We start from the raw sequence: 23003 nt of genomic DNA, 5'->3' as shown, positions 1-23003 counted from the left end.
ATTTTATTTATTTAAAGCTATTGAATATTATTAAATATTTGAAAAACATTTAAATTTATAATCCGGAAAAACATAATTTAAATTGTTAGTACATAATTTCGTGATATATTTTGTGAAAATATAATTTTTTTTTGTTTTTAACAAATATTTTAAAGTTATTATATAATTTTTTTAGAATATTTAAATAATTCTTAAATTTTTTAATCCAAACTTTTCTTTAGATAGATATAGATAAAAAGTAGGGGAGAGGATAAATAAGAATTAGAGATAATTTAGAAGAGAAGCTCTCTACTAAATTTGAGATAATTTTGGAGATAAATATGAATTAGAGATAATTTAGAAGATAAGTAGGAATTAGAGGTAAGTTTGGAGAAAGTGGGAGAGATAGTTTAGGAGAAATTTTAGGAGAAGAGAGTATTTAGGTTATTGGGAAAGTGCATCTCATTGATTATTTTAAAAATAACATGGAATAAAAAATTTAAAAATTTTAAAAAAGGAAAAATTCCTTGACCACTTTGTTTTAATATATATATATATATTATTTTTAAATTTATTATATAATTTTTTTTATTTTAACTATTTAGAATCTAGTTATGATAAATATTTAGTTATTTTAATATTTAAATAATCTATAAAATATTTAAATTTTATTTATTTAAAGCTATTTCATATTATTAAATATTTGGAAAACATTTAAATTGATAATCCGGAAAAATATAATTTAAATTGTTAGTACATAATTTCGTGAAAATATAATTTTTTTTTGTTTTTAACAAATATTTTAAAGTTATTATATAATTTTGTTAGAATATTTAAATAATTCTTAATTTTTTTTTAATCCAAACTTTTTCTTTAGATAGATATAGATAAAAAGTAAGGGAGAGAATAAATAGGAATTAGAGATAATTTTGGAGATAAATATGAAATAGAGATAATTTAGAAGATAAGTAGGAATTAGAGATAAGTTTGGAGAAAATGGGGGATAGTGGGAGAGGTAGTTTAGGAGAAATTTTAGGAGAATAGAGTATTTATGTTATTGGGAAAGTGCATATCATTGATTATTTTAAAATAACATGGAATAAAAAAAGAAAAAAGAAAAAAAAAAAAAAGAAAAAACTCCTTAATCATTTTGTTTTAATATATATATTACTTTTGTTAATTTTTAATTTTTATCTTAACTATAATATATCTAAAATTTAAATAATTAATATGAAAAAAAATTACATGCAATGCATATACTTAATTACTACTATATATAATATATCCAAAATTCGGATTGGGTGATTGGGTCTGAATCAGGGTCAGGATGTCAAGATTGGGGATTCGTTAAAAATTTAAAACCGACCTCAACCTGATGATCAGAGGCAGGCATGAGCCCCCTTTTACCAATGAGCTAGCTGGCACCTTCCCCTAATCCAATTTGAGTATTTAACATTGTGTTATTGATATCTTTAGGGGATTAATGCAAAGTTACATTATCTTAATTGCTACAGTTACACATGCATGCGTTTCCAAGCCTATACTTAAATGCATCTTTTCTGAATCGCTGCCCAGATAAGTAAGGAAAACATTTAACATTTATAAATATCTACGCACAACGTTTGATTCCTTATAAGCTTGTGTTTTTATAGACTCAGAACAGTAAATTTCGCGCACTAGAGGTTAGAGCTCCTCTTCCATATCTTCAAGAATTCAGCTTTCCAGCTACCCATGTACTCGAATTAGCAGAAGGTGCAATTTATCCATGGCTTCATCTCCATTCCTCTGTTGTCACGTTTGCCCTTCCGATATTAGCAGAAAGACCAGCAATTTCTTTAGAAAAAGCAGCTTCTCTTCATTTTCAGGAAATGGGGCTTGTACTTCTAATCAAAAGCCTCAATTTCGAACAACCCCATTTGTCAGAGCTATGCCTTCTGATTCAAAAGCTGGGAGAAAACAGTTAGAGGTATATTCATCCGGTGCTTCTACTCTGAATTTCAGTTTTTTTTTTTTCCTGCTTGCTCGTGCAAATTTCAAGCCTTCTGTTAACTTGGTCGGTTGGTTATTTTGTTATGTTTTAGATAGTTTATGATCCAGATGAAAGGATAAATAGGTTGGCGGATGAAGTGGATAAGAATACTGGACTTTCAAGGCTAAATCTTTTTTCACCTTGCAAGGTACTCATTCCTTTCTTCTTGTTCTTTTTCCTGTCCCTTCTCCCTTTTCTTCTTCTTCTTCTTGAGCTTAGCCTGCTTCAATTCAATTTAAATTTAGTATATTTGATGCGCAGATTAATGTTTTCCTCAGAATAACTAGTAAAAGGGAAGATGGGTATCATGATTTGGCATCTCTCTTTCATGTAAGTTCACCCAGGAACTTGTTTCGTTCTTGTTTTCTTTGTATCTTGGGTTTCTTTCCTTCTCTTTTTGCATTTCAGGGCAATAACCACACCCTCTATTATATTCCCAGGCTATAAGTCTAGGAGACAGAATAAAATTCTCTCTGTCACCATCTAAAACCAAAGATCGTCTTTCCACCAATGTATCTGGGATCCCACTTGACGATAGAAATTTGGTAAGTTCTATTGTAATTGGAGTCTTTACTTTCAGTCAAATATCTTGTTTTGTTTTCCTTCATGATTTTTGATGGTTTATGGGTTTGGAACGTCCTTTGCAGATTATTAAAGCCCTTAATCTTTATAGGAAAAAGACTGGTAGTGACAACTTCTTCTGGGTAAATGCAAATTCTATTAATCCTTGTCTGATCAATATTTATTCTTGAAACTACTTTCAAGTTTATTTCTTTTAAAAACATTGGCAGATCCATCTTGACAAAAGAGTGCCTACTGGGGCCGGTCTTGGCGGTGGTAGTAGTAATGCTGCAACTGCACTATGGGCAGCAAATCAGTTTAGTGGTGGTCTTGCCACTGAAAAGGAACTCCAAGAATGGTCAAGTGAAATAGGTTCAGATGTTCCTTTCTTTTTCTCTCATGGAGCAGCCTATTGTACAGGCAGAGGTGAGGTATGTTTTCATCCACAGAATGTATCATAACTCAATAGTCTTTTCCACATCATATTAATGCATGCTTTTTATGTGTTAAATATTCATATGGTTTAAAAATTCCCCTTCAAGCATCACTCTCCTGTGATTAGGCCCTGAATTGAGAGACTTAATGGACCATATAAACTATTGATGCCTTTCTGGAACAATTTGGTTCTTTCTGGATCGATTTTACTATTTTATTTCTCTTTCAAAGAATCTTTTGTTTGAGTTAAATCTTGTTTAATGAAATGGCTGGTACCTGTCAGACTCAAACGAAGGTTGTTGGCATGTTGCGATTGGTGATGAGATTTCAATTGTCATAAAGAACATATGTAGTTGCATTTGTAGGACATTTTAAGCATACATGATGAAGAAGGTATTGCTGCTTTTTTATGGAAAAACTTATTTTTATTTTCTTATTTGCCATAAGGAAGAAATGACTTATAAGGTAAAGTCAGAATGGTTTCTTTACCACTTTATTATTTTGTACTTAGATTTGTGGGGTTTTGTTTCCTTATTAATCAAAGAGAAGGTGTCTCAATCTCACTATGTTGTTCTCTTGATGATACACTCAATTCATTTGGGTTACATAATATATTATAGAATTCAGTGCCTAAATATGAAAACTGATTTTGTTTACAAAGTGTTGCTTTTCTATACTAATAAGTTTTCACTTCTTAGAAAGAATAGACATAGTGGAGGCCCTGAGACAATTGGCCATCAGTACAATTTACTTTCTCTCGAAAAAAAAAATCATATGTTTATATCCTACCAATATTTAGTGCATATGGTACAACGTAATATGTTAGAAACACATCAAGAATGTCTTATCTTTTTTTTCTTTGTTTTAGAGAGGAGTTTATGATTCACTAGGTCAGTACAGCTGCTGCATAGATTCACTGCAGATTTCTTCACTAACAATGTCTGATTTCTTTGAGAATACTTTCAATCATTTGGCCACTTCTTCTTTCCCTTATATGTCTACCAAGTTGATTAATATACTAACAAATTTCAAATTGGTTCTGATCTCCCTCAATTATGATGTTCCATGTCAAATTTTAACTCCACTCATTCTAGAATCAATTAGGGAGATGGTTCATATTCATCCAATGATTTGAAATGGAAGAACAACTTTTTGGTGGCATATTTCTGAGAATGTTACATCATCATAGCTATTCTTATTTGAACTATAGACAGTTCCTTTTGAATTTGAAATTGCAGTAAAGATGTTATTGGGGTAACATGTTTGGGCAATATGAATGAAGTTGACACTATGGAGTATGTACTGTACTTGTAGTATACATTCACATCAATCCATATGGATCACTTGATGTCATCTCCTGGATCTAGCTGATCGATTGCAGCCCTCAAAATGATATCCCAAAATGTCTTGAGATGTCCTTTGGCCTTCAGATATAGCATTAATGTTGAATTGAATTTTAGAATCTAACAGAGTTAAGGAATGTCGGATTCGAAAAACAGGAAAACTGAACTTCTGGAATTAACATAACATTTAATAAATGTACAGGAAATTAGTTAGCATATACTCGTGATCAATATATTGTATTCAAAATGGGATATATATATATATATTGACAAATGCCAGATGATTATTCTGTAGTATATAATCTATTCCACTAAATCAAAATCCAAGCTTTCCTACTACATTATTGTGGTAGTGAAACTCGTCTATATTAGATATTATTATTAAGAAACCACTCCATTTACTTTCAGTTCTTCTTATAATGGTATTCAAATAAAAAAACTTTCTGTTTTGGTATATAATGTATTCAATTGGTGGTACCTACATGATACTATTGCTTTCTGGAAGTGGAATTTCAAATTAAGGAAACTGATGTCTAAAATGTGGCTCTGTTTACCAGGTTGTTCAAGATATTCCACCACCAATACCACTGGACATACCAATGGTTCTTATAAAGCCACAACAAGCATGCCCGACAGCTGAAGTTTACAAGGCACTGCTAACATGAATGTTACTTTTAATAGTAGCATTATCTTATATTTTGTTGTTCCATATTTATAATTCTAGGTTTAAATTTTGATTTGTGCAGCACCTTCGTCTGGATCAAACTAGTAAGGTTGACCCTTTAAACTTGCTGGAGAAAATCTCAGGGAATGGAATATCACAAGATGTTTGTATAAATGATCTAGGTATGAGAACCTTCACAATGATGTATTTTTTTCTTTGCATGTGACTTTGGTCAATCATCTATGGGTTTCTTATTGATTCATTCTTTGCAGAGCCTCCTGCATTTGAAGTCCTACCATCTCTTAGAAAGTTGAAACAACGCATCCTTGCTGCTGGCCGGGGACAGTATGATGCTGTTTTTATGTCAGGAAGGTAAATAGACACTGCTGTGCCTCTTTTATTGAACATCATTTGCAGATATTTTGGGTATTTTCCAATTGGACATGGATAGAGCAATTTTAAGCATATAGTTGGTAGAATCCATGCTTAATACTGCATTCATCTATTTAACAATAAAGAAATGGGGGAAATACACATCTTTATTAGAAAGTTAGGATTCATATATTTAACGAGTTGACATGGATGAATGGTGTGGATGGGGAGGGAAGCTATATAAGTTGTGTTCAAGAATTCATCAGTTATGGGTTAAGAATACCTGTTAAGGATTGTTTTGAAGTGAGAGGTAGAAGTGTGGTTTGATATCCTGTATTCAGAAAACTTATCTTGGAGAAGGAGATTCAGGATGGCATAGATCAATTCAAGAGATTGAATGAAGTGGAGGTATCATCAAATCAGCAAGAAGAAAGGTCAGAGAAAGAATTCTCTATTGGGAAGTTCACTGTAAAGTCCTTTTACGAGGCACTCATCAGAAATCAGTTAGTTCTTCAAACAAGACCTGTTAGTGCCTCTCATTCTATATGTGTTTTGTGTGAATTAATTGATGAATCCATTTAGGGTATACTAATCTATTTCTCATTATTTGCTAGTAGTTGGGAGTATTTCTTCTCTTTGTTTCATTCCTGATGGATACCCATCAGGGAAACAATACCTTTCCATCTTTCTCTTTTTCTCCTCGGAAGGAAAAAAGTGGAAAGATATTGTTTATATGTGCAAGAGCAACTATGGAAAGGTCAGAAACATAGAAGTTTCTCTAGAAAGAGATGACTTCAAAGTCATTGATTTAACTCGTATCTGTTAGAGTGACACTGATACATTGGATTTTGAATGTTCTTGATGTCTACAATGAATGATATCATGATAGGATGGCAAGCAGTAGTGGTACTGGTATCAACATCTGCAAGGAGGGATGTATTAAGTTGAGTTCTCAACCATTTCATCATATTAAATTGAACTTTGATGGGTGGGTCTTGCAAATCCTGGGAATTCTAGCATCGGTAGGTCTTTTAGAAACCAAAAAGAATTCCTTTGGAACATCAAGATGGCTGAAAGAAAACCATTTGGTAAAATGGGAATGGATGTGTAGGGCTAAGAGGAAATGGAGGATTTGGGATACAAAGAATAAAGTGGCATGATATAAGGCATTGTTGGGGAGGATTCATCACTAACCTAATAATAATAATAATAATATTATTATTATTATTATTATTATTAGGTTGTTGTTATTAGGTTCAAATCTTGAAAACAGCCTCTCTGTATGTATATGGGTAAGGCTGCATACATATGTTCCTCAGACTCTTCATTGGCAGGAGCCTTGTGCACTGGGTTGCCCTTTTTTATTATTATAAGGCATTGTTAGGGAAATGGTGGAGGTTTGGGGTTGAGAAAGAGTCATTATGGAGGAGAGTAGTTGCTTCAAGTATGGGGGGTCAATTTCATGGTTCAAAATGTCCATTAATTTCCTAATATTTCCATTTCCATAGATATTGGCATAAAACTTTACTGGAATTGGCATATTCTCAATGAGCACTACCATCCACTATGTGGACTACAAAAGATAGTATTAATGTATTATAAGATAAGTTGGTGAAAATATTGTAGATATGTGGAATGGCGGTGTTATTGCCCACCCAATGGACATGAGTACCACTTTGAGCCAACTGATACTTTTTTTAAACATCAAGTCAAATTTTAGTTTTTGTTTGTGTAAGATTATTTGATTGATTTGTTAAAATCGTTTTAATTTTCTATGAGTTAAAGTTTTTTCTTGAACTCATTCTATCTCGTAGTTTTGACTCTCAAGGTTTAGGACAACTTCACAACATATTATTTTGTCTACAACCTTAATTTCTTAGCTTTGTTTAATATGATTTGGAGATAAATCTAAAAAAGTGTGCCTACGCTTCTTTTATCATTTAATAAAATATCATTCTATATTTTTACATATTCCACAATGTTTCCACCATGTCAAGGATGTATCGGTCCAACATGCCACCGTATTGGCGTGTATCATATAATATCGCCCAATAGGATATGATACGCACCAATATGGAAGTGTATCAAACCCGAAATTGACAATAAACGTGCCTAGTGGTTCACCATAAAAAAGAGAACCTGGCGTGGTTTGAACCTAGGTCATCCAGCGTGGTTGCACCCAAGAGTGCATACACTTTTAAGTTTTAACCACTAAGCCATCTTTTACTTCATGATAATAACTAGGGCTGCAAGTCGGGCCGGGTTAGGTCGGGTTGAGGCCAACCCTAGCCCAACCCTAAGTTCTAAACCCCTAACCCAACTTTCAACACTAACCCTAACTAAATACCTCCAACCCTAACCCAACCCAACCCGAAGTCAACTTCGGATTGGGCTGGACTTGGGTTGGGCCCATTCCAACCTTCTTCCCATCCCTTAAAATCTTGTAGAACTTCTTAATCTAAAATCTTAACTCAACTTTCACTACATATATTATGTTTTATTAGTATTTGTTTGTTGATATTTTTTATTGGGTCTCTATGTACAAAATGCAGAAACAAAGTTTGAAATGACTATAGTTTATTATGAGTTATGACTTATAATAGATCTTTTATAGGTAGCAAGCTATGGGTGGCAAACAATAGAGAGGAAATAAAAAATAAAGTATTCAAAAAACATAAAATATGTTATTGAGGATTTAGTATTTCCAATTAGGATTAAGTGAAGTGATTATCTTAAAAGAAATAAATGATAATATGTGATGGGGGTTATACAACTATCATGCATCTATACAAATCAATGTATGATATATATATATATATATATATGTGTGTGTGTGTGTGTGTGTGTGTGTGTGTGTACTATAGAGTTGGGTTTGGGTTGGGTTGGGGCCTAAACCTAACCTGAGCATCAACTGCTCAACCAAACCCGACTTTTTCAGGTTGGGTTAAGGTTGGGTTCGAGACAACCCAGCCCAAGTTGCAGCCTTAATAATAACTTTAACTTTTATTAACATTAGTGTCTACATGCTATCTAACATACACTTATATTCAACAACTCCAACTACAAATTAAAAAAATAATATTTAAAATTAGTATTTTATAAATCGATGGAATAAATAATTTATCAAATCCACATATATATCAAAAAAATGATTTTTAATTTTAAAAATTTATACAAATAAAAAATTAATAATAAAATAATTATTTTAATACTTAAAATGTATAAAATTGCACATGATATGTATCTTAAAATTTTTATAAATTATAAAATATTATTTGAATTTGCATTAAATAACATTGTATTTATTATTTACAAAGATAAAAATATTGTTTATAAAATATTTGAGAATATAATATAAATTGAATCTATCAAATACACTAATCTACATTTATATAAAAAAATAATTTTTATTTTAGAAATTTTATAAAAATAAAATATTAATAATGGAATAATTATTTTAGTAATTAAAATTTATGAATTTTCATATGATATGCATCTTCAAAATTTTAATAGGTTTGATATATTTTAAGTTAAGATTATTTATTTTTATAAATTATTAATTGATATTTTGACTTACATTTTATAATGACATGTTTAATGTTTAACAAAATGAAAATATTGTTTACCAAACATTTGAGAATTAATTTTTTAGATGGTTTTTGTTAATGGTAAAAATTAAAAATTATAAAATAGAAAAAAATTGATATGATAATTCAAATATAATAGTTGCATATGTTTTGTGCCTTGGACTTTAATAGAAAACGAAATAATAATGGCTTTGTACATGTATTAGTTTGTAAAAATCCATATAATGTGCCTTCGACTCTTGATTGATGCATTATCAATAAAATTGTATATTATCTATTCATCCTGCTATATTAATTGTAATATATTTATAGAATTTGTACATATTTCCCTATTGTATCCAAGCATTCCATATTTTTTTGTGTATTCATACGCTTCCCTAGCGTATCCATATCCAAATTGTACAATACGATACCCGGTACTGAACTTTAATCCTTACACCATGTCTATAATTTTTACAATATTTCCAACATGTTTCCTATATTTGGATACTGGCATTTCCACCGACACCAACATTTAAACCTTGGTCAATTTTGGGTGGGATAGAAGAAATAAGATCATCCTATGGTGTGAGTGTTTGGAAGGGCATTATAAATTTTCATTCAGCTTTTTCAAACTTAACATCATTCAAGATTGGGGATGGTGCAAGTATTAGGTTATTGGGAAGATGAGGGAGTTGATAGACCATGTATCCAAGGTTGTATACATTAGTCCAATCCATAGCAGTGTTGGGCCTATAAGATGAGGATTTCACCACAATGTGCTAACCACTAATAATATTATCCTTTGAGAATGGCACAAAGTTCTCTATAAGCTTTAATCCAATGCACCATTTAATCATGTTACTCTGAATGATGGCCTCCTTGGGCTGATGGTTCTCCTTGGATATCATTGCATTCCTTTTATCCAAAATACCAAAGAAAGGCAGCTCTTGTACACTTCCATATGATCTTTCCTATTTCTTGGTTGGATTGAAAAAAGATCTCTTAAAAAGGATCCACCTACATCTATAGGTAGGGACCACCTACAATTAAAGAGTGCAAAAAATGAATCACCTATAATGGAAGAACAAGGACAGGAGATTAATAGAGAGAACATAGATTCCCCACTTGCATTACAGAGAAAGCATTTGTTGAGAGAGACAACAGTTAGGACCCTCTTGTGCAACAGGGGAAAAGTTGTATGCTGGCTTGATACTTGAAATAGCTACATTATGCTATCCTAGATCTTGCACTAAAACCACTAATTCAGTTTTTCCTTTATTTCTCACATGTGTTTCATGTTGTTGATAGCTGCTTGTAATTTGATGGTTGTTGATATATTTTATGCAGTGGAAGCACCATAGTGGGAATTGGTTCTCCAGATCCCCCCCAATTTGTATATGATGATGATGAATACCAAGAAGTGTTTTTATCTGGTAAGCCTCAAATCTTTTATTCTCATCAGGAAAGCTTTTTATTGTAGAAAGAAATAGAAAGGACGCAAAGCTATGTGGAGCTATTGACACTATAGAAGTAAATGGGGATTACTGGGAACCACCATAACAAAACTATCCTGCATATACTAGGTACTCACAACTATGAAAGCCCAGGCCCCAGAAGCAACAGTAAGTAACCAACATCAAAGACAATTTGCAACCCTAGTCTTGGTCTTTTCTTTGCTCTTTATAATGATATATTGACATGCCAACTTGCAAAAATTAGACAGTTGTTCATTAGATGGCAATGCATCTACTTGACACACCAGTTACCTCCATCCCCCTCTTCCAAAATGTTTCATTACCACACATCTTTTTTTTTTTTTTGATAAATGATTACCACTCACATCATTCATAACCATCAAATTTCCATTCCTGTTATTTATCAAACTTCATTTTGGTATGTGTTTGGATAAACAATGATTTCTCTTCAAATTTGATCTCTATATCCAGTCTGTGTTCATTAACAGATGGTCCTTCAACTCATTTGAAGTGACATGTCATTCAGTCCCTCCATCACGGTATTCTCCTCCACCTTTCTGGCATAAAAGACTGCTTCCTGCCATAATTCTCGGGTAATTAGTTCATAAAATGTTAATACATTTTGGGGATCAGTTTGAGGCTTCTCTTATCAGGAGGCATTCTGCACCAAAATATTCTTTAGCGTCTTGTCATCATAGAATCTGTTTTATGGTTGAGAATGAAACCAAAGTCCAGCTTCCTTCATGGATAATTAGAAACCCCCAGCACAAAATCTAGGTTCTACTCTGTAAATCTCTCTCTCTCTCTCTCGATAATGTTTTAACACTATTGCTCCCAATACTGCAGAGGCATACTTCCTCACTCGCACGAAGGGCCAGTGGTACACAGAACCCGCATCAACAATAAGTTCTTGCGATTCGCCTGCTGACCTTGCTTCAACCATTCAGTAAATTCATGATTTATATAAGGATATTTCAAGTGCATTTTATACCCACTTGATGGATAAATTTCTCAAATGAAGACATCTTAACTTTCTAGTACTGCAATCTATGCCATCGTAGGAAAATTTAAACCAAAATAAGCAAACTACAAATCCGACGGTAACAGAAGGTTTCAATCACACTGGTTTCAATGGACTAAAGGGACAATTTTTCCCATCCAAGTGTCAGACTAGGGGTGTCAATTGGATTGGGTTTGATCCAATCCGATCCAGTCCAATGTGAGTCCATTATAAACGAATCAGGTCCAATCCAATCCAATGAATGCTTTGGACCAATTTGGACCAGTTCAATTCATTGTATGGACAGTTAGGACTGGATTGGTTTCAACCCAAATCCGGTCCATGGACACATATTCTTATCTTATATCAATGGACCAGATATTGACTTAATCAAACCCACTCCAATATAAATTTGTTAGATGGACCAGCTCCAATCGAATCTAAAAAATATTTTGGACCAGATTGGTCCAATCCAACATATCTTTGGTCCATCCAATCTGGACAAATTGATTTTGGACTGGACAGGGTCCAATCCAAAACCAGTCCATTGACACCCTTATGTCAGACAACTTCCCCCGAGGCGGAAAAATTACCTCACTAGGATATGGGTATCTTGTTAATGTAAGCCAATATCCTATTAACCAATTTCCCCCCTCAAAATCCCAAAAAACAGACGGACCTCTCCTGCTATTGCCGCCACATCATAGACCTCGTTTAATTCTTCCTCCAAGTGGGTGGTGATGGCACGAGTTGGCTTATTCGCCAATGAAAGATGGAAGAGCAAATAAAAAGAAACCAAACAATCACCCAAGACTAGATTCTTTCACTTTGATAAGCATCAACAACCATCAGCATCATAAGAAAGAACCAAGATCAATAGAAAATCCAACCACTTTTTATCTGTTTGTCTTTTTATCTTTTCTCTATCTTTCCAAGTCTTCCCTCGTCCTAAAGAGAAGGGGAAGTAACAAACTGCCTGGGTAGGCTAAAGAGGTCCTTCCCCGCAAAAGGTGATGTCCACTCATGAGAACCAGCGGAAGACGTCCCTGATGTATCTGTTGCTGCCACCCCACCGTCCTGCAAGCCCGCAATGCAGACACCATTAGTAGTGGCTGACCTCATCACAGGCTTTGCACCTGCAGAAGTTGCTGACGACCACGAATCATACATTCGGCTGTTGTTCATAAATGACGCAAGCCCCAACCACAATCCATTCGGCTTCGAGGATGACGTTGACTCCAATGTCCAGTCTATGTTGGTGTAGTCACATTGTGGCATAGAGCCCCCTGTGTTCCAGTCCACCGGTGAATTTGAGCCTGATGCCCCTGTTGAACCCCAGCCAGAGAAAAGCCCCAAAGAAGATGGCACAGCAAGTGATGAAGAGGCCGACCCTAGAGTGCTCCATGAACCACCCCAGCTGGTTGTACGGGGCTCTACTGGGCTGGAAGCAAAGGGCTGATACTGAGATTGGTAGAACTGTTGTGAGCTCAAATTGCTTGAACTCAGACTTGTAGTTGGAATATGCTGTAAACCCCCACTAGATTTCATTATTTCCACACCTGCGACACTGTTTGAATACCATCCAGCACTCACAGGAGGGGAGGGATTGATGCTTGTGACTGGGTTCGGCTTTGCATTAATTGATTGTGGGCGCTGCATCATGATGACTGGTTCTCTCACTGCTCCTGTTTGTAGGTTCTTAACCTCACTACCAACAACCACATACCGAGCTTCAGCCTTTGCTGGTGGAGATGAAACCTGCAAAGGAGATGCCAAAGAATATGAAACAGAGGGGCTCGACCCTGCACTTGGCCACCTCTTCTCTGATGATGTAGCCACTTGTGGCCTCGCCCACTCTGACTTTGGCTGAATCTTCCTCAATGACTGCAAGTTCTTGTTTGCAGGTTCTGAAGATGTCACCACTGTAGGCACCGCCTTTGTGTAATTGAAATCCCTTTCATCCCTTCTCTGTTGTATTGTAACAGAAGGAATGGGCTTTGCTTGCTGTCTCACCAGATTCTGAGTGACAGAAACTGCAAGCTTAACACCATTGGCCACCGGGGGATCACCAGTTTCTTCTGGTTTTGGTGAAGCAGAAGGTGCTTCCTGTTTTTGTGCCTTCAGGGTTTCTGCTGCTTTTTCCAAATCACCTTCACAAGCTACAACCACTCTTTCTACTTCCTGCTTTGTGCACTTAAACCTTACCTCCATCTCTGCTATCCGAGCAAGCTCTTCAGAAATATCAATTTTCAGGTTACTCCCACCATCAAGGTTAGAATCCTTCTGCTGAGCTGCTTCTTCACCTCCCTCAAATAGCCATGCAACTGATTCCTCTACCCGGCCTTCATTCAATATAAGGGCCATTGTTGCCCGCTCAGAAGAGAATCCCATAGCAACAAGCTGTTGTGCAAGTGCTTCCAGTTTCCTGGACATGAGATAGCCACTGCACCGCTCATGCAACTCCTGGGCCCTCTTCTCCCTCTGACGCTGGTGCTTCCTCTCATTCTTCTGCCGAATCTTGTCTCGTTTGTCATTGTCAGAGCCAGGTATTGCTTCCTGTCGGACAGGTGCACTAGTTGTTTTCTCCTTCTGCTGGTCTTCTGACTCACCAGAGCAACTATCATTGTTTGAAATAGAATCATACTCGGCCCCAGTCCCAAGTGAGCTTCCAGAATGCTCATCTGTCTCATCTATGTTTCTAAACCGACCATTGCTGTGGGGAGGTGGAGAGGAAACAACAGGTGCTGATTCAAGGGTATGGAAAGTCCCTGATAATGGATTATATGCACTTGCTGGAATTCCATTCCCTGTGCTCGAAGCCGTAGAAGGCTTGGATGAAGCCTTCGGCTGCTCCTTAGCAGATTTTGAAGAGGACTTAGACTTGGATCTGGAGGACGGAGACATTTCTCTGGATTCCAATAGTTGAAAAATCCCTGAAATGTTACAAAGATACAGTGTTTATTCTTGAGAAATGGTACCTCAGGATCAAAACAAACAATTAAATAAATGCATATTTTCACAGTTTTGTTGAGGGTGAAAACTTAACTATGAACAGCAAACAGGATAAAAGTCGACAGCAAACTGGAAAAGTTATTCATTCAAATTCATTTTACCTCTCTTTTTTCACTTTCATTTTCAACTTTTTTTCTCAGCACATGTGCTAGGTTTCTAATTCACAACATCAAGGTTGTGACAAGCAAAATCAGTTTTTCATGAGTAAATTTTTGCTTGTAGGACCTATACTCGGTACTTCAAACCTTGTGTATTTTTGCTTGTAGGACCTATACTCAGTACTTCAAACCTTGTGTACAAGTATAATCATAACAGACAATTCACTACTTTCAAGAGTAAATTTTTGCTTGTAGGACCTACCTATACTCGGTACTTCAAACCTTCTGTAGAAGTATAATCATAACAGACAATTCACTACAATATAATATGACGCCACTTAGCTGCCAAGAGTATATGAAAATAAAAGAAATGAAATGAAAATAAAAATGAAAGAGAATATTTTGCTAAAGAAGCATTTTGATTGGTAAGAAAAGAAACAGGAAACCACACACCAAAGAAGTGGAGAAACAATCTGACCCTTACCCTGCAATCTGATTGTATAGAGATTTAGCAGAAAACACTCCTCACTTATTCCGCTTCTAAACGCTACTATCCTCTTGGCCTGAGTTGATCTGCACCTTGTTAAGCATCACATGAAGCTATATCAAACAACTGGGGAAAACACTACTTCAAGGTCTGCCCTCGCACCAAACATCAGTCCAAAACCTGACCTTCTTGCCCTCTCCTATACTATACTTGATTCTCTCCTCAAATTCAGATCTTGCATTTCCATTCCTCTTCCAAACAGCACAACCATTGTTGGATGTCACCTCCCTTGAACCCCAGTCCATATCACTTCTGTACATCCTTCCACAGCCCACCTTCGCCCACCTTCATGGTTACCAAATTTCCACAGCCACTTACCTAGCAAGGATTTTCTTCACACCTAATCCCCCTTTCTTTTTAGAAGAGCAAACCTTCTTCCAACCTACTTTATGGATCTTCATTCCTCCAGCCACCTCAAAAAAAATCCCTCATCCTCGTCTCAATAAACCCAACCACCTCACACTGATTAAAAGTGCGCCTCCTCCCCCCTTGACAGGTATTTAGCCCTCCATAAGGCTAACGTTTCATCAAGCCTCTCTAAAATGGGATCACACAGACAACTGGACATACACCTCCCTCCAAAGGGAAGCTCAAGATATTTGGATGGTGAGGATCCACTCTTGCACCCAAGAGTGTCAGCCAACTCCTGCAAGTTATCCACCTGCCCTACTGCCATGATTTCACTTCCCTGCAAATTAATTCTCAATCCTGATACCATCTCAAACCCTACCAGAACTCTTTAAGAACTTCCACTTCCACCCGTTCTTTAGAGTCGTCACAGAGAAACAAAGTACCATCTGCACACTGCAGTAAAGCCACCCCCTGACTTTGCACCTTGCACTCAATTTTCTTGCATTTTCAGATAGAGAGAAAATATATATACTTAAAATAAAACTTTTGGAATCAATAAAATCCCAGTGTGTGTAAAAAAATAAACACATTCTTAGGACAAAGGCCAAACAAGCACTTATTAAGAACTTGAGAAAACTTTAGAATTATCTATAATTCTCACTCTGTGGACAACCAAAGAAATATAATTATTTGTGACTGAATGTTCATCTTAGACACCATCTTAAGTCCAATGAAGTGCGCAATGATTCAGATGTTTTCTCAATAAATTCCATCTATGGGCACCTCTCTGCAGCCAGTCCCCCTCGTTTCCCAGCTCATGTTGTTTATCATTAGTCAATGCCACCAAAGATTTCATTTCCGATGTGGACTGCAGTAGAGGAAATGTCTTACTAGGGACAAATTAATCTTTAAAGGGGTGGATATCCCTTCCACAAGCTGTGTTCTGTGCTCTGGTCCTCTCAAATCAGCATACTTATTTCTACATTGCTGGATTAGCTACAAGATTTGGATCTTCTTCCTTCAGCAACTCATGTCTGTCGGTACTTCCCAATGATGCTTCAGGATGCAATAGCTTGCCGGTCCATCAAAGGCCTTAAGAAAAATGGGAAACCTGCATGGCATGCTCTTCCTTCTGTGATTATTTAGGAGCCTATGCAAGGAACACAATATAAGGATATTCAATAACAAATTTGTTCAAAAGGAAAAGTTGCTAAGAAGGGTTGTTGCTTTGATATTCTCTTGGACTTATATGCTAAAGCCTCCTTCCTTCTGTGATTATTTAGGAGCCTATGCAAGGAACACAATATGAGGATATTCAATAACAAATTTGTTCAAAAGGAAAAGTTGCTAAGAAGGGTTGTTGCTTTGATATTCTCTTGGACTTCTATGCTAAAGCCTCTCAGGGATTTTTTTCCCCTCTTCCTCCGGCTTGAGGGATTCATTTTTTGCTTAGATGAATATCCGGTGCACTTTCTGGTAACTTACGTGTACAGCTCACTGTACTTGGGGCTTATCCAATGTATATTAACAAAATGCATTTCTTTTTCTCAAAAAAGTTCAATTAGGTGTATTTGCAATAAAAAGCATGTTTACCAAATACTTGCATATAAATGAATGGTCCAGCTGCTACAGTGTTTGAGAAAAATTATAGAATTTAACAAGGTTTGATAATTTAACATTCATGCATTTTTTCTACATTTGTTCAAGAATACAAAATATTATGAAAAGTTAACAAAATTCCAAGATATTAAAATTCCATGATTTTTAGGACCCAATACTACAAAATGATCCAATTTTGCCTTCATGTTTAGCTAGGGCATTATTCATTTAGGAATGAAGGTTCTGCCCAAGGTTCAAAGTATTGATACAATACGCTCCATATTGAGCATGTCGTACCATATCTTTGGGTCTCGATACACCTGTTTACAGGTGCTTTTGGGAACCCATTTTTTATTAAATAATATATACTTAAAACTGAATTTTGAAAAAAAAAGAATAAAAAAATAAAAGGCACATCACTTAAGGTACCGATACACAGAGGTAATATCGATACTTTGAACCTCGGTTATGCCTAATCCTTCAGCAACCTAACTTGTTTTCTTCTTTTTACTAGAAATAAATCCAAATTTCAAAAACTCAGTAAGACAATGAATTAAAACATTTAGACAGAATGTATTAAGAAAGATCCGCACACCTCAGGACTTCATTTCAGAATGGAATATTATAGAAGTTAAATGAACTACTACCTATAGTAGACACTGTGAAACCAACCCATGCCCCAAGTTACACAGATGACAAATAAAGGAAACTTCTACAAAAATCAGCAGGCCAAATTTAAAACAAACAAATAAATAAATATTGAAGTGTCATAGGCTTAAAGGCCAGATTTCCCATTCACAGAATCACCACACCACAAAAAATAGAGGTTATGGGCACCATGGAAAAAGGAAATTGTAACTCAATCCTAGAGATACCATCATTCTCTCTTTGCCCTGTACTGCTGTACAATCTGAAACCCACTTATTTTTTTCCTCAAGGTGCAACAAAGATAGCCAGCAAATCAATCATTTCTACTGTGTCGTTTTCTATAACCTTTCTTATATTTACCATCGTCCTAGACACCTTACAATTAGCATTCCCCCCATGAAGCATGGCTGTATCATGCAAAGCAATTCTGATAAACCATTCTTAATATTTGTCAACCACCCCTAACAAGGTTACTGACATAAATTACTTCTATCCCAATGGCTGCCATTATCTGTATACTTTCAGACAATCAGCTCCTTCAGATGCTATTGATGTCTGTACTCTGTTGTTATCAACTCTTATGAACACAATTACTTTGGAGACTCTTGTGGGACTCACAAATCACAATGTACCTCACTAAATTCTAACGAGATTTGACTGACTTGTATAAGCACCATGTATCAATAATTATCTTGCAGAAAAAGTGATCATCAAAGAAAGAAAATTGCTCATGGAAAGCAACTTCAACCCAAAATGCATCAACATTCACTTTTGTCCTTGAAGCATGCTCACTGTACTAGAATATAAACAAGGCATTTAGAAAATAATGTGCAGAACTATGTCAGGCTCAACACACTTAAAAACTATTAAATCCAAAAGTTCCAACTTAGGAAATACCTAAAAAAGCATATGATTCCTCTTCAGAGAAGTTACCAATTGACCATTTGCACAATAATAATTAAGTACGATTGGCTTCATGCTGTGCTTATCTAAAGATACCCTACAAAGCTAAACAACTTTCTGGCTTTGGTCATTCTAGAAAAGAAAATGTAGCTCAACAATGGCATAACATGATCTCCTTTTCACTTTTAACAAAAACAATTGGAGTCTACCCCAAATTCAGGACTGCTGCAATTCAGAATTCAGTCATTCCAAATCAGGATTGCAGAACTTCAAAATAGAGTTACTGCCTCAATGGCTCAACTCTCCAAATTATTATTCATATGAGCAAAGTGACGGAGAACAATTAGACTACTCCCCAACATTAGGTTTCACTAGACATGTCAGTAACCTTCGGAGCAAATTTCAGTATAGATTGTACAAGAACTCATTATGACTTCTAGATACAGCCCTGTTTTTAGTTTCTGGTGCTTCTTTTGCATAAATTAATATCTAACAACAAAAGAAGATGTCAGAGGATCGCAGAACTCGTCTGTTCTCCATCTAACGAAACAAATACAATGACCAACTACTGGATGCGTCAACCAATATCGCCCGCACAAAGTCGTTTTTAGGGCAAAAGACATAGGGACATAAACATAAACCCTACAACTCAGAATCCCAATCACTATCCACGTTGAATCTCGTCCCAGCCCCGCCTATTCAACGTCTCATAACCAAATTTTCAAGCAGAGAACAAATAAAAAAAAAACTAAAACCCCACAATTTCAAAAGGAACGCTACAGTCCCGAATGGCAGAATAACGAAATCATGCCGGCATCCACAAAATCGATAAACGAAAAGAAAACCTAATGCAGAATCACGAACTCCATCCCACTACATCGCACAAGAGCCCCAAGCAAAGCGCCATACACGGTCCACAAGATCTATAAACCCCCCCCCCCCAATAATCATCAAAAGAACCAGAGATCATATACCAAAAACCATAAAACTTCATCCCAGCCGACTCCGCAAACCTCCAATGGCCGAAACACCAAAATCCCCAAAGGGATCTACCAACGACATCCAAAGACAAAATCCAAAATCAAACAGACACAAACGAAGACATCGTAGTCCAACACGAATCCACCACCAAAACACAAGAAACCGCGAAACCCATTCGGCCGCGAGATTAAGACACAATTGAGGAAGAAGAAGAATTAAGAAACTAACCTGGGGAAGAGAATCCGATTGCGCGGTCCTTCTTCAACGGCGATCTGGAACCGAACCTTGAAGAGGATAAAGATTGCGAGGCTGGAATCGAAAGAAGAGGAAATTAGGGTTTTGGGTTGCAAGATTACGAAGAAAAAGAAATAACAGGAGGGCGTTGGGAGGGTTTGTATTGTATCGCTATCGTAGCTGTCTCTTCTCGCTCGCTCGCTCTCTCTCTCTCTCTCTCTCTCGTTCTATGTTTCTTCTTTTTTTCTTATTTTTCGATTTTATTTTTAATTTTAACAATTATTTTTTTCGCTGTCTCTCTCTGTCTCTGTGCGTGAAAGAAACATTTGTAGCGAATTAAATGGAAATTTGGGGTCCGTCTGTTTACCTAATTAGGGATCGGCCCTTGGGATTCCGCACCGAATGGGAAAGTCGCCAACTAATGACTGTTAAAATCCCCGGAATTTCGAATTCCTGGGCACCACCACACTGTGCAGGGGCGAGGAATCAGAAATGCAAATCTCTTTTTTTTTTTTTCCCCTTTCTTCTTCTCCTTCCAAACTCTAATCAAATAAGATAAACCCTAATCTGAGGGACCTAAAAAGGACAAAACCTCGGTTTGTTTATTTTTCTGAGATGGTGGAGTGTTTGGTGATTGTATTGTATATAAAGGTCATTTTGGCAAATGGATGTGGGTTCCTGGTGTGGGAATTACAAAAGTACCCATGGAAGTAGAATGGAACATGAGCTGGGTACCACTCCCATATTGATGTTCTGTTGCCAGGCCAATATTTGATTCTCTGGTGGTCATCATTCTAAGCTGTCAGGTTGTCTATCTAGGGTAATTATGTTGGTGGAGGGTATTTTGGTCACTAGATGTGGATGAATGGGATATGAAATTACTATTGTCCCATGGACTTGATTCTAATGGGTCCCACTATTTGATTGAAAAGGTTATTTTAGCAACAGTGTGTGACAGTGATATTGTGATAGTAATGGTAATAAATAATAATGATGCAAAGCTTTAAAGGTGTTATTGTGGTAGGAATAAGTATTAAGTGATAAAAGTGTTAAAAAAAGGAAGGAGGAATCAACTTATCATGGATAGTAAGTAGGTGAATAAATTTGATTGGGGATGGATAATTGGATTTATGGGCCCATCATGCATATCAATTTTTTCAAGTTCGTGGAAACATTAAATAAGAGAAATCAGAAAATCTCTATAGGTTTAGGGGGTTGTTAGACAACATGGTTGGTTTTGTTTTTAAAAATAAAAATAAAATTGTATTGTTTTTGTTGAGTCTAGATTTGTTCTTCATATAGTGCTCCTTATACTGACCTTATAGCATGTCCCAGCTTGCAATCAAACCTTGGGAACACTCTTGTACTTGTATGTTATTATTCATGGGGAGATTTCCCAATACATGGTGGGATGTGGTTATGAGGCCAGTGTGAGGAAACAAACAAATCCCAATTTTGGTTTCAAAATAAAACCAACCATAGTGTCGGACACCCCCTTAAGTAATAGAATCTCTCTTAGTATATATACTATGAAATTAATAAAGGGAAATTGTCTAAAATTCATCATGAGTTTTCAGCATTTCTCTTAAACTCACCACAACTTTTCAAAACGTCTAAAACTTACCATGTTAGTAAGTCTTTATTTTCCAAAACTCACCTTCCGTTACTGCACCATTAATGCTTCTTAGCGGAGGTGTCCACGTCAGCATAAATAACAATTTTTATGACCAAATCACCCATGGTGAGTTAGAGGAAAATGGTCTTTTTCATTTTTCAATTTTCTTTTTCTTTAACATTTTAGTGTTTTGTTATAATTTCTAATGTTTTTTATAATTTCTGTTTTTTTACATTTTCTATTTTCTACAATCTATAAAATTTCCTGTATTTTTTTGTTATTTATTTTCAAATTTTATGTTTTTCTATAATTTTTGGTGTTTTTTCTACAATTTTTATTTTTTGATTTAGTTTTTCAATTTCTGTAGTTTCTATAATTTGAAAATAATTTTTTATTTTGTGTGCAATTTCTATACTTTTTTATATTTTTTGCAATTTTTGTGTTTTTATGTATTTTATATTTGAAAATACTTTTTGAACTCTTTCCTTTTTTTCATATCTAAATATTAAAATATATGTATATATTTTATATTTTTCTATGAAGGTTAAAATAGTACTATATTAACAGCTGTTAGTCTCTTTAACGTCAAATTAGTGGCATGGTGAGTTTTAGACATTTTGAAAAGTTGTGGTGAGTTTAAGAGAAATGCTGAAAACTCATGGTGAGTTTTTGACAATTTCCCATTAATAAATTAAAAATGTGTTATAATGTTTATCCGTTTTTAAGGTTGTTGAAATGACAAACACTAAGAATGGAAAAATCTTGTATTGATTACAAGTATGAAAACACAAGTTTGAATTTGAGAGTAGTCACTTTCGCTCCATTTGCTTTTTAGTAAGTTACTTACCCGAGTAAGTGCATTTACTTATGTTTTTTTATTTCCCAAGTAAATAAATCAATGACAATTTTAACCATAAAATTCCACTATTAAAAGGGCATTTTATTTCTCTGGTCCCCACATAAATATGAAAAAAGAACATAGGTTTCTTAGTCAATGGGATTGTGAATCCCACTGACCAACTTTCCCCCTCTCAAAATCCAAAAACCAAATGTCCCCTTTGTGCAAGAAAATGAAGGTTAAGTCATATCTAGGCAATGGTCCTTTACTAGTTCAAGTAGATTCTCACATCATGTCATATAAATAGAAAAAAAATAACACTGTGATCAAAATATCTTTCTAAGGCCTTAATACCACATTATAATGTGTTTTCATCTATGATCAAACTATTAATATGTTTTAGGAGCAATAATATGATATTTATGCAATAAAGGCTGCACTTGATTGCAATTCAAATCTGAATCATGCACAAATTTTGCACCCAATTCAACTTTGCGTCTATTTGTTTGTTACTATGCTTTGCACTCCTACTTGATACAAAATTTGTACCTTTTTGCCTCATTTGTACTCACTAGTATTGTAAATTTTGCATCTTAGAAACTGATGCAAAACTTGCAGCACCTTCCTCCTACCTTCTCTCTCATATAAAGTGGGGACCACATCATCTTGTTTCTTATCTCACTCTAAAACAAATAACCCTCCTTCTATCTCATTACTCCTTCATATAAGGTGGAACCACATCATTTTACT

The 23003-nt window shown here is 35.3% G+C and overlaps 2 protein-coding genes across 8 annotated transcripts; one reads left to right on the top strand and one right to left on the bottom strand.

The window, feature by feature from the left end:
- Positions 1-1342: 1342 nt before the first annotated feature.
- Positions 1343-11473, top strand: CDPMEK (4-(cytidine 5'-phospho)-2-C-methyl-D-erithritol kinase). 6 transcript variants are annotated; one of them, XM_088891541.1, is made up of 13 exons: positions 1343-1558; positions 1632-1945; positions 2061-2156; positions 2270-2338; positions 2449-2553; positions 2656-2712; positions 2800-3000; positions 4905-4997; positions 5094-5193; positions 5284-5383; positions 10300-10385; positions 10536-10574; positions 11274-11473. In XM_088891541.1, the coding sequence occupies exons 2-13, from the start codon at positions 1745-1747 to the stop codon at positions 11375-11377; spliced, it is 1251 nt and encodes a 416-aa protein (XP_088747667.1). In that variant the 5' UTR covers positions 1343-1558; positions 1632-1744; the 3' UTR covers positions 11378-11473. The 6 variants fall into 6 exon arrangements, 4 of the variants coding, with proteins under 4 accessions (XP_088747667.1, XP_088747668.1, XP_010251911.1 ...); XR_734615.3 differs by lacking the exon at positions 1343-1558 and adding an exon at positions 10916-11020 and having other exon boundaries at positions 1587-1945; XM_088891542.1 differs by lacking the exon at positions 10536-10574.
- Positions 11474-12214: 741 nt separating this feature from the next.
- LOC104593648 (uncharacterized) lies at positions 12215-20142 on the bottom strand. Of its 2 annotated transcripts, XM_010253613.3 has the most exons (3): positions 19795-20043; positions 15022-16585; positions 12215-14360 (listed from the first exon to the last, which is right to left on the bottom strand). In XM_010253613.3, the coding sequence occupies exon 3, from the start codon at positions 14329-14331 to the stop codon at positions 12376-12378; it is 1956 nt and encodes a 651-aa protein (XP_010251915.1). In that variant the 5' UTR covers positions 14332-14360; positions 15022-16585; positions 19795-20043; the 3' UTR covers positions 12215-12375. The 2 variants fall into 2 exon arrangements, with proteins under 2 accessions (XP_010251915.1, XP_010251914.1); XM_010253612.3 differs by lacking the exon at positions 15022-16585 and having other exon boundaries at positions 19795-20142.
- Between the last annotated feature and the right edge of the window lie 2861 nt (positions 20143-23003).

This window comes from Nelumbo nucifera, chromosome 7, assembly GCF_055504915.1.
Source record: "Nelumbo nucifera cultivar China Antique chromosome 7, China Antique-T2T, whole genome shotgun sequence".
Classification (NCBI taxonomy): domain Eukaryota; kingdom Viridiplantae; phylum Streptophyta; class Magnoliopsida; order Proteales; family Nelumbonaceae; genus Nelumbo; species Nelumbo nucifera.
This window is presented reverse-complemented; position numbering and strand designations above follow the sequence as displayed.

Bases quoted from the DNA above. Each gene is read 5' to 3' on its own strand.
- CDPMEK (XM_088891541.1), top strand. From the start codon at position 1,745: ATGGCTTCATCTCCATTCCTCTGTTGTCACGTTTGCCCTTCCGATATT. The intron at 2,157-2,269 runs GTACTCATTCCT...TTTGATGCGCAG, and splicing joins ATCTTTTTTCACCTTGCAAG to ATTAATGTTTTCCTCAGAAT. The intron at 2,554-2,655 runs GTAAGTTCTATT...CGTCCTTTGCAG, and splicing joins CACTTGACGATAGAAATTTG to ATTATTAAAGCCCTTAATCT.
- LOC104593648 (XM_010253612.3), bottom strand. From the start codon at position 14,331: ATGTCTCCGTCCTCCAGATCCAAGTCTAAGTCCTCTTCAAAATCTGCT.